General features: G+C 38.6%; 1 protein-coding gene across 1 annotated transcript in view; it reads left to right on the top strand.

The window, feature by feature from the left end:
• Window positions 1-21: 21 nt before the first annotated feature.
• Fdx1 (ferredoxin 1) overlaps window positions 22-24,764 on the top strand; it is a 52,873-nt gene continuing 28,130 nt past the window's right edge. The window contains exons 1-2 of the mRNA XM_004626215.2: window positions 22-123; window positions 4,964-5,088. Of these exons, the coding sequence (XP_004626272.2) occupies window positions 119-123; window positions 4,964-5,088 (130 nt within the window). The 5' untranslated portion in view covers window positions 22-118. The remainder of the gene's footprint in view (window positions 124-4,963; window positions 5,089-24,764) is intronic.

The raw sequence follows: 24,764 nt of genomic DNA, 5'->3' as shown, positions 1-24,764 counted from the left end.
TCCGCGCCGCGCCTGGCCCTGGGCGTCGGGCGCGCCGTGCTGGGGTCCCGGGCCGCCTCTGGGCTCCGCGGGGCTGAACCCTGCACGCTTGGCCGCGCTGGGAGTCCTCTCCCGCCGCATGTGGTAGGACACGCCTCCGGGCTCCCTGCTTGCCAGTTGTTTGTGCGTTCGCGTTATTAGGAAGAGGGCTGGAGGGGCGCTGCGCCGTTGGGGCGGCGAGGCAGGATTGTCGCTCTGCGCGTGTATTACCTGTGCATCTTCCGCAGTCCCTGCCAGGCTTCCCCGCTAGTGAACAGGTGGTAAACGACAGTGTAGAGTTTATAGGATTATTGCGAGAGTAGATGAGATAATACAGTTGTACAGGCAATGTGCCCGGTGGATAGTGAGGGGTCAGCTGGTGTCACCTGTTAGCAAGTTTCTTGGGCTTACGGTGATGAGACTTTTGTGTTAAATGTTGAGATGTGAAACAAGTTTTTCCTAAGATAGGTCGAAGCTTTATACTCTTGGGCATATTTATTTTTAAAAAGCGCTGACCTTTTAGATTTTTTTGAGGTAAGAAGTTTCTCATAATTTCAGAGGTTAGCCCCTGATGGAGATGTATATAATGTGAACCTAGACAGCTGGGGGAGCGGTGTAGCAAAAAGCAAGAAATAGAGGGAAAGATTTGAGATTTAGATAGCATTGCTGAGCGTCGAAAATGTATGTCTGACCCTTAAACTTAGATACTGGGTACGCCTGTGGAGGATTAATTGTTCCTCTGCCTCCCCACCCTTCAACCTCTACTCCCTCCTGCCTACCTACCTGGTCCTTGCTGACTTTGACCTCCTCTGCCGGTGGCCTTTCTTCAGTGATTGCGTTCTTGGAAAGTTCGTACAAGTCAGACCATGCTTTGAATGTGCACGTAGCTAGTATTTAAGGGAACATGAGTACTTTTATAAATGGGAATTACTGCACCCAAAATTTGCATTTGGATATGTCAAGTTGTTTTAGCGTCTGTTCTATTTGACCCTTTTCCTTCACATTGGCACTTTGTATTTTTTTTTTTTTTTCCCCCGGTATGAGGGATCGAATTTAAGACCTTGTGGCCTTGTACTTCGTTTTAGACTTTGGAGCTACAGCTAGATTTTCTAGTACTTATTATCCCAGACTTGCACTGTTCAGTATGGTAGCTGTTAACCACAAGTCACTGTTGAAGTTTAAAATAAGATGAAATAAAATTAAAGATGCCTAGTTATGCTAGTCATAGTTCAAGTACTGAGTAGTAGCTGCTTGTGGCTAGTGGTTGCTACACTGGCCATGGCAAGCACAGAACATCCTTGCTCTTGCATGAGTCGGATTGCACTGAGCAGTGTTGAGCTTAAAGTCTGTCTAACATTTTGACTGTCAACAGAAAATGCCTTTTACTCTAAAATGCCTTGGCATAGTACTTTATATCTTGTAAATATTTATATTACAAAAGGCTTTTACATGTTATTTCACGTGATTTTTAAGACAATTCTATGATGTAAGAAGGGAAGATAAGTGGTAATAAAATATTCATATTAAGTAACTGGCAGAATCAGAATGGGAATTTAGCTAGATATGGTTTTGCTCATCACGATAATTGATAAGCATTTTTTTTCTTTTCTTTTTTTTTTTGGTGTGGTGTTGGGGATCCAGACCTAAACAGGGCTTATGAGTGCCAGGCCAGTGCTCTGCTACTTAGCTACTCCCAGCAGTAGTTCCATGAGGCAGTCGTTTGGGAGAGTTAAGATGGTTATGGAAGTAGTGGACCTTAGACTGGGGTCTCTTTTTTGGGCCCACAGGAAAAGGGTGGACATTGGCAGCTGTGGCTTCTTTTTCTTCTTAATAACCTTCTGGGATGTGTAGCTCAGCAACCCCTGACAGGGTTGTCACAGTCCTGCTGTGATCAAGCAGAATACACAGGAAAGATGTATAAAGAGCAAGTGTTTGAAGTGGTGGCGATTACTCAGTTTACTTAGTAAGATAGTATCTTACAGGAAAACATAAAAGAAGATATTTTATTTATTTTTCAAGATACAAGAATCTTTCTTAGTTCTTTGAAAAATTATATTTATTTTCTCAGTATACGAGATCTCATCTCTTTTGGGACCTGCTAAGTTTTTTTATCAGACCTAGAATTGTAGAAAAAACTATAAAACCCACCACCACCAATCAGTAATAGGGAACAAATAGAAACTACTTAGGATACTGGAGGTATAGCTCAGTGGTAGAGCACTTGCCCGGTATGCACCAGGCCTTATGTTTGAGTCTCAGCACCAAAACCACCCAACAAAATCAAAATAAACCAGAGATATTTAGATAAAGTACATATTTATAAATGATTTTTGAAATTTTGTATAATGTTTTCAGTAAACATGTATTTCCACCAACTTGCTTTTAATTCTATAAATTTAAAAATTTTAATTCTATCAATTAAGATCAATTTATTTCTTTAGCTCACAGTTTGGTAAAGTCATTATTCCAGTTATGAATGACTTCCCATGTTCATCTAATGAATATTATTCTAAACCAGGTCTAGAATCTGCATCTGTTGGCGCTTGTGCTCTTTCAGCTGTATGATTACCTTTTCTCTTTCCTTTTGTGCTTCCCTTCCTGTCCTTTTCAGTAAACTGAGTGGTACTTTTCCTCGGCTTTTTTTTTTTTTTTTTTTTTAAATAGGGCTGTCCTCCTTTATTTTATTTATTATTGCTATTTTTTGGTACCAGGGATTGAACTCAGGACCTTTAATATATAGCAGCAGGACAGGTCTTAGCAGGAAATGTTACCCTGATTTTCCAGAAGAGTCTGATATAAAAAAAATTCAGATTTCTTTGTTGTAAATGTAGCTGTATTATGCTGCAAAACAACAAGAAACCTAAAACCCAGGCTTTCAGAATTCTATGAATGGAGCAGTTCTTTCTGTTATTATTTTCCTGTAACTTTAGCCGAGTGTGCAGAAGGCCCTTGCTACAGGTGTTAAGACTCTAGATTTCTCAGCGTCGCAGTTCCCTCAGGCTTTGGGACATTCTTGTCTCATTTTTCCAGTTATTAAGGAAGTCTAGCATTGAACCTGCCATTCTACTTTGTGACCAGTCCTTAAGTCAAGAGCTTCAGTGTGTAGTTTGTGCTTCCCTGTTAACCTCCCAAAATGTTCTCCTTGCCTTAACTTAAAAAAAAAAAAAAAAAAAAAAAAAAAAAAAATTATTTGTAAAGGATCTTGCTATAAGCGCAGACTCACAGTGATCCTTCTATCTCAGCCTCCCCAGTGCTAGGATTACAGGCATGTGCCACCATGCCCAGTCTTGGTGGCCTGCATGGCATGTGGTATTGGGGATTAAACCCTGGACTTCGCTCTTGCCAGGCAGGCGTGTAGACCGCTGAGCTATCTCCCTGGCCACTGACTTGACTCTTGGGAATGTCTTCATTCTCAGCCATTCTACCCTGGAAACATGGCAGTTGTTTAGTTTAAAAATTGTGATTAATGTACAATACTGTTTTTCTTTGCCTACTTTGGAGTTTGAACTCAAAAGCAGGTACTCTACCACTAAGCTAAATTCCCAGCCTTTTTATTTTTTATTTTGAGACAGATTTTCATTAAAGTTGCTCAGGCTGGCCTCAAACATGGGGATCCTCCTGTAGATTACAGGTGTATGCCACTGTCTGACAGGAATACTTGTTTTTAAAGCTTTTTTTTGCTATAAAGCGTTAGACAAAAACACGTTCTTACGAGGGACACAAACACATACTTCCCCTAACATTTTGTTACTTTTTTAACAGAATCATCTTTTTTGAGGGTCATCATATCAGGGATGATATCCAATTTAGAGGCTTAAGTTGCCTCATTTGTGAATGAGGTAATAGGATTTAATGATTTTTGAGATATTTATTGTTCTGAAAGTTTAATTCTGGGTTTTATTTATAATAGAATTTTCTTTGGTGGGCTATTGTCTATTGGCTTTTTTTTTTAAACTGCGTAGTGAGACCAGACAGGCCTCAAATTTAATATGCTCCTCCCTTAGCCTTCCAAGTGCTGAAATTATGAGTTAACTCATTGTTTTAAGTTGAAAAACTCATTTTAATTGGGATAAAAAATTATAGTGATAATGATCCAGTTGCTAGAATAGTTTTCAAAGTTTTGGCATGATAGTTGTGAGAAGGGAAAGAAATTTAAGTCAGTTACCTAATAAGATAGTATCTTACAGGAAAACATAGAAGATATATTTATTTTTCAGGATACAAAAAATCTTTCTTAGTTCTAGTAGTTTTTGAATACAGAATATAGGCTGAAATGAAGTGAAATATTCAGGCACTCAAAAAACAGAGAGGTTCTTAGTTGTGTTTTTTTTTTTTTTTTTTTTTTTTTTTGAGGAACTGAGGATTGAACTCAGACCCTTGTGCTTGCTAGGGAAACGCTTATTCCACTGAGCCATCTCCCCAGCCCCGTTAGTTGTTGTTTTTTTAACTGCTGCTTCTCAGTAGCAGGGTCTTATTGGGCACCTTCACTGCAGTCACCAGTTAATGGCAGAATGAAAGCTCTCCATAACCTTGGTGTTGCCTTTTAGGGCTTCGTTTATGGAAGATAATTTTTTCAGAAAGCTACGTAAGAACAAAATAGGTTGGATCCTTAGTACTTCCCATCCTGGTAGACTTCATGAGTGGTAATGATTACTAAATATTATGGGTCTGTGATCTGTGCAAAGATAAGTACTTCAGTACCCCAGATGTCCCTGACCAGAGGTTGTCTTTTTCTTTGAGGTGATTGAGCTTGTCACCTGGTAAGTAGATGGAGAGATAGGCTTTTGAATTTTGATGTCGTCTTCATAGATAAGCTTTCAAGAGAAAAGAAAATTCTGTATAAGAATATATCCATACAAGCATATGCTTTTTTTCTTTGGCCTTTCAGGTTAATAAATTATGTCTGAAATTACTAAAGATACTAAATAACTGCTTCCTTTTCCAGCTCAGAAGATAAAATAACAGTCCATTTCATTAATCGAGATGGTGAAAAATTAACAGCCAAAGGAAAAATTGGTGACAGTCTGCTAGATGTTGTGATTGAAAATAATCTAGATATTGATGGTTTTGGTAAGTATGAAAAATTACCTAAAGTTCATAAGTGAAGCTACCTAATAAATTTTTTTTAAAGGAATTTTATTCTGTACCTTACTAGGTAAAATACTGAAATTCAAGATGTATTAGTGTTGCATTTTCATTTTAAAAAACTGATAGGGTGACATTTTTCAAATCTTTGTAAGGAAAGGAAATAATATAAGAAATCAATGGAGGCCTTATTCCCTTATTTTTGCTTTTGTAATGCAAAGCTGAGGATGGGAGGAAGCTTAAAGATACCAGGGTGGAGGTACATGTATTACAGAGAGGTATTTATGTTTTAGTTGTTTAAAAAATCTTTTTTTGTTTTGGTGGTATTCGAGATTGAACCCAGGGCTTATTGTGTGCTAGGCAGATGCTCTACCAATGAGCTGTGTTGTGTCCTCAGCCCATTTTATTTTATTGAATTTTTAAAAGCTTTTTATTAGTACATGTTTGCTGTACATAGCGATTACATTTATTATGGGAAGTTTGTACAGTGACATCATTCATTTTAATCCCTTTTATGTGCTCATCTCCTCCCGCCTTCCTGCTCTTTCCAGCTCTTGTTTTTCTTCTCATTTGCAAAAGCTCTGTTTCCGTTTTTCTTCAATTTTCTTGTTTTCCAAATCCCTTTTTCCTTCTGTTCTTTCTCCTTCCCTCTACCCTCCCTCCATCTTGTCCCCCTTCCCATTTAAAAATGATTTCCCTACTTCCTGTTCTCTTACCTTTGGTGTTCTAATTTCCCAGGCTGAGCTTGAATTTATGATCATCCTGCCTCAGCTTCCTGAACAACTGGGATTTCAGGCATGGGCCACCCTATCTGGCTTTTAGATTTATTCTTAAATGTCAAAGCCAGGAAGGGTAACTTACTATAAAAGTGTGTCATTTAGAAAGTTTTGATTTTTATATTTCTAAGCATATTTCTTACTCTTATGCAAAGCCCATCATTTTGGCAGTTGGCATCTTGTATTTTCTCAGGCCTACCCTGTATATCACCTCTCAGTTTTACTTAAACACCATTTCCATCTAGAATGGTCTTTCCCAAAGAGGAGTTCCCTTCACATGTCATTCTTGGGAAATGTAGGTTCTCAGGCCCTCTTCAGATTTGCTCTCTAGGACAGTGTCCAGCAATGTGTGTATTTTATCCATCTGCTCTGAATTCTGATGGTGAATGTTCATGTATGAGAGCTGCTGTCAGAGTGAAGTCTAAAGAGCGTAACTGATGGTGCCTCTTTTTTTGTTTGTTTGTTTTTTCTTTTTAGCTTAAATTTACCAACACATTTTGATCAATATTGTAACAATTGTATAACAAATTTAGTACCAGTTGGCAGGTGGAACAAGCAGGTTCTGAGGGTGATGGTCGGGAGTCATAGCCGGAACTGCCAGTGTGACCAGGTGAAATTAGCCAGTTGTCTGGGAGTCCAGAACAGCAATCTTTGAGTCATGTCAGAGGGTCAGCAACAGATGGTGGAGGATGTCTGCTCAGAGTCTTTCAGGAAGCTAGGAGGGGGATCCCAAGAGGGTGCAGGTGGGTGGATCCTGGATGAGGTCAATCCAGACTTATGTGTAGATGATCTGATCTGGATGGACAGGTGGGTCAAAGAATGACATGGCGAAGACTTGACCTGTGAAGAAAGCAAAATTGCCCTTGGGAGGCCAAGAGATATTAAAGAAGGGCCATTTATGTTCACAAAAAGCCTGCAATTTGCCAGGAACATAGGTTCTCCAAATCCCTTTTGCTTGTTTTCTGAAATCTTTAAAACATTTGTAACAGACAAAACATAGACATACATAGACCAAACAAAACCAAAAAATTAACAGGCGCCCAATGTATGAAGAACAGATCCCCACAATCAGGACTTAGCTCTACTCAAGAGGCAGGAAAACAGTTAACATAAAAAGCAGACTAGCCCATGGAGAATCTCAAGGGGAGATGTTAAATGAGAGGTCCAGCAAAAGCTGCTAGCCCCCCACAGTTAGAATCTGTAGGGGTAGGGGAGTGTTGATGACACAGAAGACATTTGTCCCATGATGGTCGGGGATGGACAAAGAAAGACAGACAAACACAAATAGACCAAACAAAACCAAAAACAAACTAGTCCAAACCAAATCTCAAAGAGAAAACAGACTAGTCCAAACCAAATCTCAAAGAGAAAACAGGCTAGTTCAAACCAAATCTCAAAGAGAAACCAAATTGGAAGGCATCTCCTCCACCAACTGGAGCCTTTTCGGATAGACAGGGTCTCCATATCCTCTGGCTCGTTCCTTAAAAAGAGAAAAGTGGTCAAGGACAAGGAACAGAGGAGTTGAAGGGTTGGATGGTATTTGGCCCATGATAGACACAAATAGACCAAACAAAACCAAAGAAAGAAAAACAAACTGGCTAGTACAGACAGACAGACAACAGAAAGACAGCACAACTAGACTTACCCAGATGGTTCCAGTTGGGCCCAAATAAATCCTGTATGAAAGTGTATGCTCCTAATTAGATTAAATCTACTGGGGGACTTGGTAAAGGTGGAAATAATTCACTTTACACAAGAGGCAGACTAGTCCAATGGGCCTAAATAAATCCTGTATGAAAGTGAAGTGTATGCCCCCTATGCAGGAGGACTTGGTAAGGGTAGGGGTATCAAGGAAATCTTTTATACAGAGGAATTAGTCTGCATGAAATTAGAGAGAGGGTCGAGCTGATGTTGCTAGCCCCCTACAGTCAGAATCTGTAGGGGTAGGGGAGGCATAAATCTCAAAGAGAGATAAAAGAAGAGGTCGCGCACATGCGGCTAGCCCCCTACAGTTAGAATCTGTAGGGGTAGGGGGTAGGGGTAAAAGAACCTTACCTAAAGAGAACCCGGAGGTCACGGAAACCTCTATATATGACCGAAGTCCATAATTTCTAAAGGCAACCAATTGGCAAAAGGGACACCTAGGTCCGTTTGCCTCACTGAAAACAGAGCTCTGCGGCGAAAGGGACACCTAGGTCCATTCACCTCCAATTGAGATCTCCCAAAATCTGTCCCACTCCAAGGACTCGGAGACCGGAGTTTGCGAGTCAACATCACAACCAATTTGAGTACTCACTATGAAACCATCAAGAAACCATTAAGAAATCAAGAAAACAGAACAAAAGCAAAGAGGCAAAGTGAAAGGAGAGGTTGACGAGGTGACTGTAGTTCTTTAAAATCTGTAAAGCTAAATCAAAACCAATTTAAGGAAGTAATTTACATTTGAGTTTAAGCCGGCATAACAAAATTTAGGTTGAATGTTACTTACCACGTCAAAAAGAAGAGGCCTTTAGGGATCCTGGACAAGCCCCCAAATGTTGTAGCTCAAAAATCAGATGACAACGAGGCAAGTCCAAAAGTTAAAAGAAGCGCTTTATTTTAGCTGGTACCCAGCAGCAACACCTGGCGCAGAGTGCCTAAGTGCGTGCCGAGCATTGACAAGGATCAGTATTTAAGCTTGAAAACCACAAAAACAGGGAAGGGGTGGAGAGGAATAGTCACAGGGATGAGGAATTGGGAGGAATAGTTCATTGAGATAAGATTTGGGGAACAGATATAAGACTTGAGTCACAGGGATGAGGAATTGGCAGGAATAGTTCATTGAGATAAGGTTTGGGGAACAGATATGATAAGACTTGAGTCACGGGTGAGGAATTGGTAGGGGTTGGCACATACAGAACAGGAACTCAGCGAGGTTAGAAGGGCAACAAAATGGGGTCAATTTTGACAGGGTAAAACAATAATTATCTCCAAATTTTTGATGGCTTATGTGAAACAGGTAACTACATTATTTTTGAACAATGAAAAACTCTCAAGTTACTGTCCAAGACAATAATGTATATTATATTTGTAAAGTGAGTCTAACCATCATTTTAATTGTCAATCTGGAGATAGATAGGTAGATGGACAGATGAACGGATGAATGGATGGATAGATAAAAGTATTTACTATTAAATGAATTATGTTTTATCCGGTGACTCCTTTTTTATTGAGATATGATGGCTGGGAAGGCCAGGATTGAAAAAGACAAAGACCTATCCCATGTCCAGAAATAGGCAGGGTTCTCCCCTCCTCTAATCATGATTACTCAGGGGTCCTCCATGGAGTTGGCAGGTGAAGATGACAGTCTTGCCATAGGGAGAGGATGGAGTGTCTGAGGGCCCGATAGTCTTGCTAGACTGGCTGGAAAAGTGAGCCTGGGTTCTGGGGCCTCTGCCTCAGCGTGCATTCCTACTTCCAGGGGCTACCTTTGGAGTCAGGGCGTGGTACAAGGGCCTCTTAAGGTGGCCTGGCTTTTGGCAGTGGTGGCAGGTGAGGTTGGTAGTCATTGAAGACTTCTTGAAACCCCGAGAATCAGACTTTAGTTCTGTCTTTAAAAGGTCACAACAAAGGCAGCTACTTTGTGCTTCCTTTGCTTTCTCATTGTGGGTTTCTCCCAATCTTGATAATAGAATTAAACGACTAAGGAGGCACTAAAGCTTTTTTTTTCTGGAGCAAAAGCTATTTTTTGTAACTTTTTTTTTTGTATTTTAGGGAAGGGTCTAAGGGTGTTCAGGGTCTCACTACAAGATCAGACTCATAGTGATCAGTCTGTTTATAGCCTCTCAAGACCTGGGATTACAGGCACACACCACCATGCCCAGTCTCAAATCACCTTCTCAGTGTGCCCTGGGGGCAGGGCCAGCATGACAGATCCGGGGATTGAACCCCCTCTAATCATGATTACTCAGGGGTCCTCCATGGAGTTGGCAGGTGGAGATAACAGTCTGGCTAGAGGGAGAGGATGGAGTGTCCAAGGGCCCAATAGTCTTGATAGACTGGCCCCTGCACCTGCTTGCAGGCGCTTTAATCCGCTAAGCTATTTGGCTGGCCCTGTAATTTTTTCTTTTCTTTTTTTTAATGTTTTTATTTTTATTTTTTGTTATTTATTTTTTTTGGCGGAACTAGGGATTGAACTCAGGCCCTTGCGCTTGCCAGGCAAGCGCTTATTATACTGAGCTATCTCCCTGGCCCTGTAACTTTGTCTTAATGTCTGGGGCAGACTGGGTAATAAATGTTTCTTTAAGCATAATCTATCCTTCTATTGAATCAGAAGCTATTGACATATATTTAACCAGTGCTTCTTGTGAATGATCTAGGAAGGCAGAGGAGTGTTTATCCTCATCCTGATAAATAGTTGACAATTTAAAATAACCAGAGGACTTGGTTTCTGTCCTTCTTAGGTCTTCAAGAAAACACCCTTGAAAATGTCTCCTGCTCCACTCTCCTGTATGGAGGTTAGGCCAGCAGGGGTCCTGGGTAGGGACTACTTGAGCTCCATTGTGGGCACTGGTTGTCCTTCTGGCCGCTTGTCTTCTGGCTATCTAAAACTAGTATGATCTTTATCCTCAAATGTAATAGCATCTTGTAATGCTGTTGATCTCTCATTTGAAGTTAGTGTTTGATTTAAGATTAACATTACATCTTTCTAGTTTAGTTCATAGGTCTGAGTAAATACTTTTGTGGGCTCAGGCTTTCTTAATGGCGGGTGTGGTGTGGCATGTGGAGCTTGAGTAAATACTCTTAAAGACCTGAATGTTATCAGGATCATCGGAAAATTTTTCTAGATCTAACATCTGTTTTAAGTCACAGAGAGATACATGAATGTGAATGGTCTCATAGAAATTATAGTTATTGTTTGAGCATAAGTGAGAATTCTTAATGTAAAGGTTTGAACATAATGCAATTCTGACCATTTTCTCTTTTTACAGTATGATTCTAGTTGTAAAATAGTATCATAATTAATATTTAACTCTACATTTTGGCTCTGGGGATAGGGGGGCCAGTAGTGTGTACAGAAAAATATCAAATGGCTCTTTTTCAACATACAAGGACTAAATATCTTCCATTGCTTAGGAATGATTTTTTGCCAGGCGTGGTGGTGCACACCTATAATCTCAGCACTTGGAAGACTGAGGCAGGAGGATCATTGTGAGTTCAAGACCAGTCTGGGCTACAAAGTGAGCTCAAGGCTAGCCTGAACTACATAGTGAGACTCTCTCTCTCTCTCTCTCTCTCTCTCTCTCTCTCTCTCACACACACACACACACACACATATTTCAAAGGAGAAGAGACTTTGACATTGAGCCCCCCAATGTCTGAAATGCAAAAAGAAACTGGGCATCCTCTTTCATTTCTATTTGATTTTTCTACTTATATCCTTCTGGCACTCCTAGTAGATTCCTCTCCAGGGCATGTGGATGTCATCTGGAGAGAAAGCTGAAGACAAAAATTCAGCCAGCCTATCCACCTTCAAACTGGTACACAATTTCATCCTCCCAGAAAACTGTGAACTTACTCCGCTGGGACACTTATAAATAAAAGTTACAATTGACCCAACTGTGGCAGTAATGTTTGAAAGAAGGTATAACTTTATAATACAAACTGTTGCTTTTGTTGTTTAAAAGAGGGCATGTACCAAAGTGAGTTAGAAGTAGAGCCCTTCTCAGGCTGTGAAGGAGATAACTTCTAGAGATAGATAGAAGCAGTTGACTGTTGTCTATGTCCTACGGCAAAGAGGTCTCTAAGATAATTATGTTATCCATCTAATCAGCTGGGCAGCCTTTCCTAGCAGCAGAACAAGGCTGTTTTACTTGAATTTATCTTTGAAGTTCACGGGTTAAAGTTACATTAAGCAATCACATTTCACATGTTAGTAAAAGTATATTTATTAGTCTTCTATGCACACAAGAGAAGAGATGAACTAAAAATCTATCTTAAGCCTTAGCATATGTAGGACATAAATATGAATTGTTCTGATAATTATTTTCCTCCATGAAAAAGGAAACAATTGTTGCAAGTTGCTTCGGCCTGACTCTTAGAGGTAGGTCTAGTCTAAGGACCAACTGGTTTTAAGGTTAATGTCCAACAAGTTGGAGAAAAGTTGGGGTTTCTGACTTAATAGTAAAGAGAAACATATAGTAGTTAAGTGGAGATTTTTCTGTGGTCAGAAACCAGTTTTCAGTGAGGAACCTTTGGTATCTGTCAGAGACCAGCCCTGACCATAACACCTCAGTTCTCAATTTCTAATGGTTCATGAAACTAGCGATTGGATTCCAGGAAGTAATCCACCTAGCTGTTGGGTCAGCAGTCCATTGGCCATTAGCTTCAATGTGGAGTCACCAAAAAATTGCTGGGAAAATATGTCCTCTGTTTGAAGAGTGGCAGCTGCTCTAAGAATGTTTAACAAGAGTTAGTAACCCTTTGTCAGAGTTATATAAGGCATAGGTAAAAGCCTGAGTAAAATCATTACCTAGTACTTTAGGTGAGAGTTTCAAAGTCCACAACTTACCAAAGTATTTTCTCCTATGCATATAAATGATAACTAGACCTAGGAGGGGGGAAGAGGAAAGGTTGGAGATCCTACCTTAGGCTAAATGTGCTTTGATCCCGTAAGTGTGGTACTTTGGAAATAGCTCCTTCTGGTTTTACCAGAAGTCGGTTCTTTCCATCATATCTCAGATTGAGTCTTCTGAGGGAGACCTTCCAAGAACTCTAAGCCAGGACACACGGCTTTTTTTTTTTAATTAAAAATTTTTTTCTAATCCATCCGTCTATCCAGCCTGCCTGCTTTGCTTTGCTTTTGCTTTTGCTTTTGCTTTTGCTTTTGCTTTGCTTTGCTTCGCTTTGCTTTGCTTTGCTTCGCTTTGCTTGGTACAGGGTCTCACCACACAGCTTATACTCAGTGATTTTCCTCCTTTAGCCTCCCTTGTACTGGGATTACAGGTGTGCACCACCACACCTGGTTTCAGTGGTTGGCTTGGCTTAGGACCAACATGGCATGTCATACCAGGGATCAATCTTGGGTCCTTGTGTTTGCCAGGCAGGTGCTTAGACCATTGAGCTATCTCCTTGGTCCCATATGTTTTTTTTGTGAAAATTCCATTGTTTTACCTGACCCAGTGATGGAGTATGTGTCCCTCATCTAAGATGACTTCCCTGTCTTTGGCATTAGCAAATGCTAGTTTTCTATGGACTTCACTTAGTTGTTGGATGAAAGGAAAAGGTTGAAACAGTTTAGAGTTCTTTTTAATCTTACATGACGCCAAAAGAGAAAAATACTACCTGGCAGGAAAAGATTAAAAGTAAGGCCAGAGAAAGGAAGTCTTCTCTCAGGCTCAGTGAGTTACAGAGATAATTCATCCCTGAGTTATCATTCTCAGCCTGGAAAGGTGACAATAGGGAATCTCAAGAGCTAAGACTGCCTCTTCACTAGCAGAAGGATGACACCAGAAAAGCAACTAAAGCAGAACAGGCGACAGTGTAGAGGAGGATCAGGGCCAGTTTGTCTCAGTGAAACCTGTCTTCCAAGTCTTAAGAATGGCCACTGATGTAGTGTCCTTTAACTAGTGGAAGGAGTTCTGTGTCTTCTTACATAGGTATTTTTTTTTTTCTAAATGTAAGTTAGATTTTATTGAAAAAGACCCATTTTACAGCATTTTATATCACAGGCCATCTGGAGATGTTCTAATACCATGTTTCTCTGGCAGTGTTGTCTAAGATAATACAATAGTTGATACATTACATATTATTGTCTTAGTATTAGTTAATCAGAGTATAAGATAGAGGTGTGGTATCTTGTCTGAAGAATATTAGGGCCAATCATTCTTTTCAGGGAACTGAGAGAAGCTAGCTGTAAAACTATCTTAACTATCTTGTATATATGTATATATTTTTTTCTTTTTCTTTCTTTGTTCTTTCCCCATCACAGTTTGTGTTTTTGTGCCTCATTAATGGCACAGTTCATGTGCACTTTTAGGAACTACCGTGTTTCTTGATCAGAATTAATTTTTTCTTCATTTTCCTCATGACCCGTTAAAACCACTTTCCTGTGTTAATGCTCATCACACTTTTCCTTTAATAGAGAGACTGCCTCTCTCCATTGTAAGATGGTTACTCATTCAGGTGCCCTCTTAGAATTGATTCTCAGTACTTCACTGAATTTCTAACTCTTAATCTCTTTTGGATCATTTGAGTGTGTATTACAGTGCAGCTTGTTATGTGAGGTAGTTTTACCCTCCTTAACTTAATATATATATATTTTGTGCCAAGAGTGGAATCAGGGTCTCACATGTGCTAACCTTCCCTGATACAGTCCATGTTTTTGAACTTTTTAGAGCTTTTAGTGATAGCAAATAGCCTACTGTAGGACACATACCATAGGTTCGCCAGTATTGTAATAGCCGAAGAAACTGAGACACAGAAGTATTAATTTTTTTTTTCATACAAGTATCAAGTGAGACAGCTACGATTTAAACCTAAGGCACTCTTAACTCCTAAGCCTCTGCCTTTTCCTTATATTTTCTTTTTGTTTTTCTTTTTTCATATAGTTTCTTTTTCTCTGGGAACATCTATTACAGACATGTGATGATGAAATAATTTATAACAGTGGTGTTTGGACTCTATAGAACTTGTGAAAATGTAGATGTTAGTATTTGTTTTTACATAGTACAGGGGAAAAAGAAAATTTTCAGTTTTTTTTTTAAGTTGCATATGATTCATATCCAAATTGATTAGTTGAAAGAACTCATTGATAACTTATTTACAACATATTCTATAAATTTTTTATTGTATATAACTTATATGTAATCTCTCGTGTCTTCATATTCAACTACACCTTTGACTATTATTCTTCACAAAAGAAGGTTTTGTAGAACAATGAGAGTAGCCTGGGATTAGATACCAACATTGTGACTATCCTGTGAGACCTATTTTCTTTAACTGACTTATGCTGCAGTTTTTGGTTCTATAGTATAGGGTAGTAGTTCTGTCCTCATAGGGTTGTTATTGATTAGGAAATGAAGTCCTTAGCACAGCGTCTACTTTGGTATTTGTGGCATTACAGCTTGGCCAAACGTACCTCTGCCTGCCCTAAGGACTACAGTAGCCATGAAAGCAGCAGCCTGATGTCATTGGAAGGGCAGACTGGGTTTGCTCTTTCACCTGATCCTGAAGGTTTCTGGGAGAGCTCTACTCTAGGAAGTCCTTAGTTTACCTACTTCAGAGATTGCTTTGTGGAGAAAGCTTAGTCCCCAGGGAATTTGTCAGCTGTAGGTGTAACATTTTAGCTGCCTGAGTTTATGGTACCAGATGCAAAAAACAAAAGCCCAGTAAAAATTTAAAAGGAATAACTGTGGAGTGAGATGTCCATAGTGGGCTTTTGAAATCGTCTGGGGATCCAGAAACTGTGCACACGTGCAGGATGATTTACATGCCAGGAGAGACCTGAAAGGTCCTCCCTGCCCCCATCTGGCTGACCCGAGCTTTCCTGTAAGCAGGAAGTGAAGGCTAAGGCAAACCTAAACTATTTGAATATGTTGTTTGTTTGTTTGTAGTACTGTGAATCAGATTCAGGACCTTGTGCTTACCAGGCAGGTGCTTATGTCACTGAGCTGTCTCCTCAACCCTTAAACTATTTGAATGTTGAAAGTGTACACAGTTAACACATGAAGCCCCTCATCAAAGGATAGAAGGCTTTTAGGTATAAGGAGGCCTCTGCAGTCAGCGGAACACTAAACCGAGCGGGGATTTCTGTAGTCACATACTGTAAGGCATTGGGGCATTAAAGGTTTCTTCCAGAAAAGTCACAAGAGTAACAAATAGCACTAGCAGCCAAAGAATCAGCACCAGCAGCATACTGGACCTGTAGAGGAGGGTGGTGATCCTCATTACGGTGCTCGTTTCGCAACAAAAATTGGAGAAACATGCAGAAGTAGGAATAATGGTCTTTTCTTAGGCAAAAAACAGTCAATAGAAATTGTCTAGGGAGGCCCAGATGTTGGTCTTACTAGATAGAGATGTTAAGCACCCTTAAAAAGTTCAAAAATCTCAAGGAAACTATATACCAATGTCCTTCAGCACTTCTCAGATCTGCATGTTTGTATGTGTGGCTGCCATTATCAGTCAGTATGACAATATAAAAAAGTAGTTAATATTTGTTTTTGCCTTTGAGAAAAGCTGATCTCTTGTGCTCTGAACAGTCTCCTATGGAAGCTGTAATTCAGCAAGTCATTTTGTAATTTCATCTTCAGATTCACTCTCATCCTTCAGGAAAAGTTGTGTATTTAGCTGATTTATTGAAGAGATGTTTCTAACATCAAAATGCTAGGACAAATGCCATTGTTTACCTGCTGGCAACAGAGAATCAGGGATTTTTGTTTTTTTCTTTTTTTCCAGTACCACAATCACAGACCTCGTGCCTACCATGCATGTACTACACCACTGAGCCATACCCCTAACCCCTGGTGGGAAATTTTTGTTACAGAACTTTTTATGCTTTTTAATTTTCTAACAATGTAAGTGGGTTGTCTGTTTTTAAAATATATTTAATAAAAATATATTATAAATGTCCAGCAATACAAATTAGATCCATGATGCTATTTAAGAATAAAGAAATTAAATTTTAAAGACTAACATAATCATTGTGGATGTTTGCAGTGCATTAGTAATAACAGATGAGTGCTTGTGGATGAAAATAGAATGTACTTACTTGTTCCTATTTTTCAGCACACCAGCAGAATATTAGAGGAAGAGGGATCCAAATGTTCAACATTTTCTTGTTGCTCTAATTGTGGGTTTGGCATCACTTGCCTTTTCTCCCTTCCTTTCTTTCAGTAGGGACCTTGTATGTACTATAAAATAAAACCCTGTGACTCTAGGTTACTGATCTCCCTGTCATTATCAAATGAAGGTGGTAATAGTACCCACCTCATGTGGCATTTGTAAGGATTAAATTAATGTGTATTTAGAATAGTAAGTGTTTTAAATACTTGTATTTGATTTTTAGTATATTAAAATAGTCCATACACACAATGAGCTACTACTTCATGCCCATTAAGATGGCTGTTAACAAGAAACTAGAAAATGACAAGTATTGGCAAGGATGGGGAGATGGGACACCTCTCCATTTTTGGTGGAAGTATTAAATAGTGCAGCTGTTATGGAAAACTGGCAGCTTCTTAGAAGTTAAATAGAATTATTATTATTATGAGCTAGCAGTTCTACTATTTGGTAATGGAATTCAAGAAAAGTGAAAGGGGCTCAGAGTCTTGTATGCTGGTCTTTATAGTAGCATTATTTATAGTAGCTATAAGTAGATGAGTGGATAAGCTGCAGGCCTAGCACTACTGATTCTGCTCTTGAGCCCAGCAACTGGGGGATTTGTCATGACACATATCAGGCAGTTCAGGCCTCTGATTAAAATCGCAGTGACATGCAGTCATCTCCGTGTTCCTTATCCTAGCCTAAAAGGCTGTGCATTGCCTGCGGACGGAGGATTGTTCTTCCTCCCCACTTCCTCATCTCTCACTTTAGCCACACCATCCTCTCTTCAGCATCGTGCTGGGATGTTTTCTTTCCTCTATCCTAAAAATGCCTATTGATGCTTCTCATCTGTCATGCTTCAGTTTATGTGATGCTTCTCAGTGTCACAAAAGAAACAGTTGCTAGATTATGACAAATGCTATGGAAGAAATGAGCAGGGTGCCGTGATGAAGGATAATGGGTTTGGGTAGCAAGAGGCCCTCCTTTGCCCAATTGCCCAGTTTTACTGTCTGAAATTACCCATGGGGTAGTACTGTGTGTATCAATACACAGCAACATGAAATGGACTAAGACAGTGGTTTGTGTTCCTCTGTGGCCTACTTTTCTGCCCCTGAAGACCTTTCATAGCCTTTGTCATAGTCTAGTTTATATTTTTTTGTGTACTTGTGTGCTGTCTATTCGTAGCCTGTGATGAGGGATGAAATCATTTCTCTGTGGCCCGGTGGCAGTGCACCTGGAATCCTAGCGCTCTGGGAGGCTGAGGTGAGTGGATTGCAAGTTGAAACCCAGCCTGGACAACTTTGTGAAATCTTGTCTCAATGCTAAGGAAGGGCTGGGGAGTTCTAGGTTCCCGAAAAAATAATTCCTGTTTTTTATACTATATGTAGTAATGAGTGAATGACTGAATAAAAGACAGTTTTAAATTTTGGAAAGAACACAATTATAGACATGCTGATGGCAAACTTTTGTAATTAATGTAAATCCTTTGGATGATACAGGTAGCTTTTAAGTTTTCAATGTTTCACAGCATTTGGTCACTAGGTGGCAGTTACACCTCTGTGATCAGATTTACCTAGTTTGTGCTTTGTTTTTTTCTCTTCATGTGTCTGTTTTGAGGGAAACTGTTCCTATTCAGATATCCTAATAATGTATGCAGAAATGTTTTCATCATGCTTATTATTTCTACTATGATAGCTCAATCTTTAGGAAATTAGATTTTATTTTATTTATTTTTAATCTTTATTTGGTACAGAGTCTCACTCTGAACTTGGACTTGTAGTGATCCTCCTGTTTCAGCCTCCCCAGTGCTGATATTACAGGCATGTGGTTTAGGAAATTAGATTTTATATTCTTGTGTAATTAAGCTAGGGAGATAGCTCAGTGGCATAAGTGCCTGCCTGGCAAACACAAAGTCCTGAGTTCGATCCCTGGTACAAAAAAAAATATATATATATATATATATAAAATTTTGCATTTTTAATATGTAATGTTCCCACGCAGATATCCTTTGATTTTGTTTTGAAAAAGTTGAGAGTGGCAGTGGACAGTCTGTCTTAATCAGCGTTGTAATAAGCATACAAAACAATCCTAATGTAAGATGCACATCTGATACATCTTTTGCTGTTGGCAAGGGCACAAATTATGTGAAAGGAGCAAGTCTCCAGCTATAACTTTCTCTGAGAAATATTTTGATAAAAAAATTTGGCTAATAGCATTTGTGGATAGGATATCACATCTGTATCTTATACAATGAATAACCACTAAGACAACAATATGCAATGTATTAATTGTTGGGACTGTCTTACTAATCGGTTTTGAAACTGTCTTATTGCTATTTGTTTCTCAGTAAAATTATTTTAAAAAATACAGTGGTGGGAAAACTGGCTAGCCATATGTAGAAGATTTAATCTAGATCCACAGCTTAAAATGGATCAAACATCTAAATGTTAAAGCAGAAAAATGTAATTTGCTGAAAGATACAATAAGTAAAACACTTGATGATGACATAGGTGTAAGCAAGGATTTTCTGAACAGAACTCAAATTGATCAAAAAGAGCATCAAAATTGAACAAATAGAATCATAGAGAATTTAAAAAGTTTCCACACAGCAAAATAAACAACCAAAAGAGCGAAGAGATAACTTACAGAATGGGGAAATTTTCAAAAAGTTTTTATTCATTTTGGTGAGAAAAAAAGCTAAAATAGCAATGAAACAGTTCAAGGCAGGTTGGTGGGACAGTTGCAGTGGTTGATACATTGCATGTTATCTTCAGAGTGGTTATTCAGAGGACTGCCGTAGGCATGGTGTCTTGTCTAAGCAGTATTAGTACAGGCCTTTCTTCTCTTTGAACTAAGAGAGGGTAGCTGTATATCTATCCTAACTATCTTGTATATACATAGATACATTTTTTTTTTCACTGCAAAATGGTCCTTTATTTGTATAGCCTTTTTTGTTTTGTTTTGTCAGAGGTGGGTGTTCCATTGCTGTTAGAGAAGCTGAATTTGGAGAAGTCTTTAAAGGACCTTTTCATACATTCTATAGGGATTTAAATTTTATTTATTTATTTATTTTTTGGGATTTAAATTTTAGAACATCCATGGTTGTTGGAAAATAGCAGTTTCATTTTATGTCTAACATATGTGATATTCAGACAGTGATGTTAAGCTTAACTGCCTCTGTTATAGGAAATTTTTTCAATAGCTCTTCCTTCAACAGAGGACTGACAACTAGAACAACAACAACAAAACAAAACTAAGAAACAAAAATTGGACCCTCCCAGAAGACCCAATCAAAGATGGGCAACTGAATTAAATACTTCTCATAAGAAGAAATACAATGGCCAATAAATACATGAAAAAAAAGTCAACATATGTGGTCATTAGTGAAATGAAAATGAAAACAATACTGAGAAACCATATTTCTCAGAAAGAATGGCTATCATCAAGAAGTCAAATATTAACAAATGTTGGAGAGGCTGTGGGGAAATAAACAATCCTATATTGTTGGTAGGATATTAAACTAGTATAATTGTTAATGGAAATCAGTGGGGAGATTCTTCAAAAAATTAAAACTAAAAATTCCACTGTAAAAAAAAAATTGTTTTTGGAAGATTTGTTCAAACCTTCAGAATCATTGTTCCTGTTAGAAAACAGTCCAGAAGTTTTATTGATCACTGATCTTAAAATTTTTTCAGTAATATAAATTTTAAAATTATGCAGATTTGAAATTGTATAGATTAGCAATCTTAAGATTCTTACTCTAGCAAAATCACAAGTATGATAAAAAAATAAAACTGTTGCCAGGAGTCCTCTAATTTCAAGCTGGCAAAGCTCTATTCATTTTAAATTTTGTGCTTGTTACTGCAGCTGATGTGGTGTTGCCTTAGCTTATAATAAGCACTTGTCAGTGTACTACTGGGTAGCATGCAGTTTTTTGAATGTCCATTGTGATTTTGTTAGATAGGTTGCTGATCTCTTAAACTGTGTTATAATTTAAAATAACTTTTAAAGCTTGTAACAGTTTCAGCCAAGCATTAAGTGACAGTGTTGAAAAGTGCATCTGTAAGTTTTTTGGAACAAAGGCAGGGGCCAAATAGCTGTGGGTCAGCCAAATAGCTCAGTGAATTAAAGCGCCCAGGCGCTGGGGGTTCAATCCTGGGCCTGCCATGCCAGCCCTGTCCCCGGGGTGCACTGAGGACGTGGTGGCATGTGCCTGTAATCCCAGCTCTTGGGAGGCTTTAAACAGGCAGATTACAATGAGTCTGATCTAGTGGTGAGACCCTGAACACCCTGCAGACCCTTCCCTAATACAAAAAATAAGTTTTGTGGGGTAAAAATTAGACAGAATACTATCAAAAATCATGTTCTGATAGTAGGTGTCATTGTCTTTTCTTTAGTTTTTATTTTAAAGAGGGTAACAACAAAGTCAAAAACAAACATTGTTAATTTGGAAGAGAGAGTGCCGCATTGTAACCAGAATGCTAATAAAGTGAAAGCCGTACTGATGTGTATATACCTTTAAGTTCATGAAAATTGTGACTAAGCAAAGATGGTGGATGAAATGATGACATCAGGGATTTGTAGCTATATTGTTTCTGAATCACATCATCTATGCTAAGGCATGAAGTATTTTTAGAATTGTTTTTAGTGGACAAGTCATAGTTCTGTGTATTTAAGGAGTGCATTGTGCTGTTTCATATACATATACCATGTGGAATGACCATCTCAGGCCAATAAATCCTTCATCTCACTAATGTTTTGTGGTGAAACATCTGAAATTTACTTTTAGCAATTTTGAAATGTATAGTATTAGCTCAAATCGCTGTGATGTGTTGTCGATCACAAAGCTCCCTGCTCCTGTGTAAACGAACAGCTTTTGAACTGTTAGTACCTTTCCCTGTTCTCTGTCCTTGAGTAACTACCTTTTGTTCTTTAAGACATGAGCATTTTTGGTTATTTGAAAGGTAGACATAGCAGTAGGAAAAACAGTTTTACTTTAAAACAAAATAAATGAGGCTTGTAGATTTAGGAACCATAAACTCCCTATTTTATGTACTTACATTGTTTCCAAAGCCTCTTGACAATGCGTACCTCAGAAGATGTGATTGCTGTGTGCGTGCGTGCGTGTGTGTGTGATATGTCAAAGATATCTACTCTCACCACTTCTCTTTAACATCACAATGAAAGTCTTAGCTAGTTTATCAGTGTATTAAGGCCAAAGGAAAAGGAGTCACATAGAAAAAGCAATGGAAAAAGAAGAACAGAAAAGGCATAATGTTCCCCCCATAGAGCAGATAGCCTCTTATTCTTTTTTTTTTTTAACAATACATGAGATTTTTATTTAGTGAAGACAATATTTGCAATTTTAACAGCCAAAAACCCTTCAGTTATACTGTTCACTTTGCAACAAAATATCAGTAGATATTTTGATATCAACAGAATATTCATGCAAGTGGTAGAGGGTATATACATTGAAAAACAAAATACTCCAGAAATCAATATATGTACATTATTTACATATTAACTATATTTAAGTAATAGAAATGTTTTCAGAGGAAAAAAATGAGATCATGACTTGTAGTTTCTGGTTTATAATAGACTTCTCAGCGAAGCGTATCAGTGTAGATATCTGCATTTATAACCTTGAAAATAGGCACTGCATTATATGAAGCATTAAATGCTGCTTCACCTAAAAACAGCTCTTACTCTGAGTCCATTGGTGAAGTCCATGTTAAACTACTAGAAAGTGTGTCAGGACCCCAGGGATGTGGAGGCTTATGTGGGTTCAGGGTCACTCTAAATAAACCTCAAAAAATAACCAGGGCCCAGCAAGACAGCTAGGGGCTGTGGAACTGCCATCTCCCGCCTAGGGTCCTCAGAACTGTGGGCCGTCCTGTGTCTCCATAGGAAACTTTGTCTTTTAGCCTCTTATTCTGACAGTTGTAGGTTCTTTTTATACTCAAATCTTGACCTTGTTAAAAAAGTTGTTTTCCCTCTTTTTTCAGATATAGTACATGTCTCTATTATTCTCGATTCTTTTCATTTAAAAAATAAAATATGTAAGTCAAATCTCAAGACTTTCAAATTGTTGTTTTATTAAGGAGTTTTGGCAGATTATTTCTTCCATTAACTACTGTCCATGGAGCCTTGTAAATCCTTGCTATAGATGTGATTCTTCAGTGATATTTGTAACACAACCTGACCATAATTCTCTGGTTTAGGGTTTGGGCTACCACAAGATGAGCTGATTTTATTTTGAGGCTTAGTTTTGTTTTATGATCATTTCTACCTAGTATATAAAATAAGACAATATAATTTGTTGACAACTTTTGTGTTAGGAAAACTTTAAAAGGGACCATAAAGGAAGTTTAGATCTAAAATACACTCCTAAAGGCTCCAGCTTTCAGAGGTAGGTCAGAAGGTGATCGAGCTTGGGTGTGAACCCATTAATGAGATCAGAGCTGAATGTGCTGTTAGGAAACGGAGCCCAGCTGGAGCAGGTCGGGCTTTGGGAGCTGCCTCAAATGTCTGCTGTATTGCTGTACCTGCCATGAGTCAGCAGCTTTCCTCTGTTAGCCTTGCACCCTGCTATTGCTGCATTGGAGCCAGTTGACCACGGGCTGAACCCTCTGAGATGAGCCAGAATGTAGCTCTTCTCTTAAAGCTGAGTTTGTTAGCAGTTTTGTCCCAGGCTGGGAACTCTGCTATAGTGCATTTGTTTAAGGACTAAGTACAGGACTAGAGTGTACAATTGGAACTTAGCGTGTGGGAATTAAAAGCTAATCTCCCATATATATTTAACTTTTGTGAAATTTTTACTAGAATACTCTCTTCAACTCTGAACTTGATAACTTAAGATATGGGACTATTGGCAGGTTTCCTGAGAATGGTGCTAAAAATTATTAGAAAATAAAAGACCTGTAAGAAGAGGTTAAAATGAAATTTTGTGAGGAAGAGAGTGGAGGGGAAATTTAAAGTCCATGAAGAGCTATAAAAGGCATGGTAATACTACTTTCCTCATTGCAACTGATAAAGAAATGAATGTCCTAAATTTTTTATGAGGGAATTATTGGCATACTTTTTCTTCATTCCAAGGTGATTGAGATCAGCACTGTGTGTACATTTTTCTTCCTTGTGTTTTTCTGACGTGCAGTGTTCTTGATTTTCTACCTCAGCAACCGTGCTCACTTTGAGTCCCTTTCTCTAGAAAAGGTCTCCCTTTGGCTTCTATTCCTTACCTTCTTTCCTTGGCACTTTCTTCCATTCCCCTTTGGTGAAATCTACGGGTTTTTGATCTCTTGATCCTCTTGAATCTTCCCCAACTAAAGTATGCCATTTTACTTTCCTGCTTAAGTCTTTTATTCACTTTCCAAAACTTACAGCACATGTTCACAACCATCATAGTTCCTAGGGCTGTATCCAGAAAAGAGGGATGGAGGGACAAGTGTTCATAAGCCCCTTGCTAGTGTCATTTCCATGGTGCCTCAGTGTGAAAGACTTCCCTGAATGTGTGAGCTACCTACCACTGTGTTAGGTAACAAGATGGCATATGAATCTCAGCACTTGTTTAACTGGGACTATTTTGTAACCCTTGTTAAATTTAATATTTTTAGGAAAAAAGACATTAGATTTTTAAATTTTCTTTCTGCATTACTTCAAAAAGGGTTTACCATTTTAGTTTGGAGATGTCTGGATTGGGTATTGATATAAAAATAGAAGTCAAGACAAGTAGCTACTTCTCAGATAGTAGTGGGAAAATCCATTAGAAACTGTAATTCCTTTTTTGTGGAATCCTAAGATACCAGTACCATTAGGACCTTAGAGATCACCTGCCTCTTTAGTTATGCGGTGAGAAGACTGAGCCTTGAGAGACACTTCCAAGACACAGCTAATAGTGCAGACCTTGACCTCACAGCCCCACACATCAGTTCTTTTACTGCAGTAAAAGAAGACCCTTCCCTTCTTTAAACAGGATATGTCCATTTACATTTTTTGTGAAGTGTTTCATGTTTGCGCAAAAATACAAAAGTAAGCAACTTACTGTAATCAATTAGGATCTATGTATATGTTTGAACATATTTAGAT

Source organism: Octodon degus, unplaced genomic scaffold (genome assembly GCF_000260255.1).
Source record: "Octodon degus isolate 3935 unplaced genomic scaffold, OctDeg1.0 scaffold00012, whole genome shotgun sequence".
NCBI classification, from domain to species: Eukaryota; Metazoa; Chordata; class Mammalia; order Rodentia; family Octodontidae; genus Octodon; species Octodon degus.
Note: the sequence above shows the minus strand (reverse complement) of the source record. Positions and strands in the feature narration are given on the sequence as shown.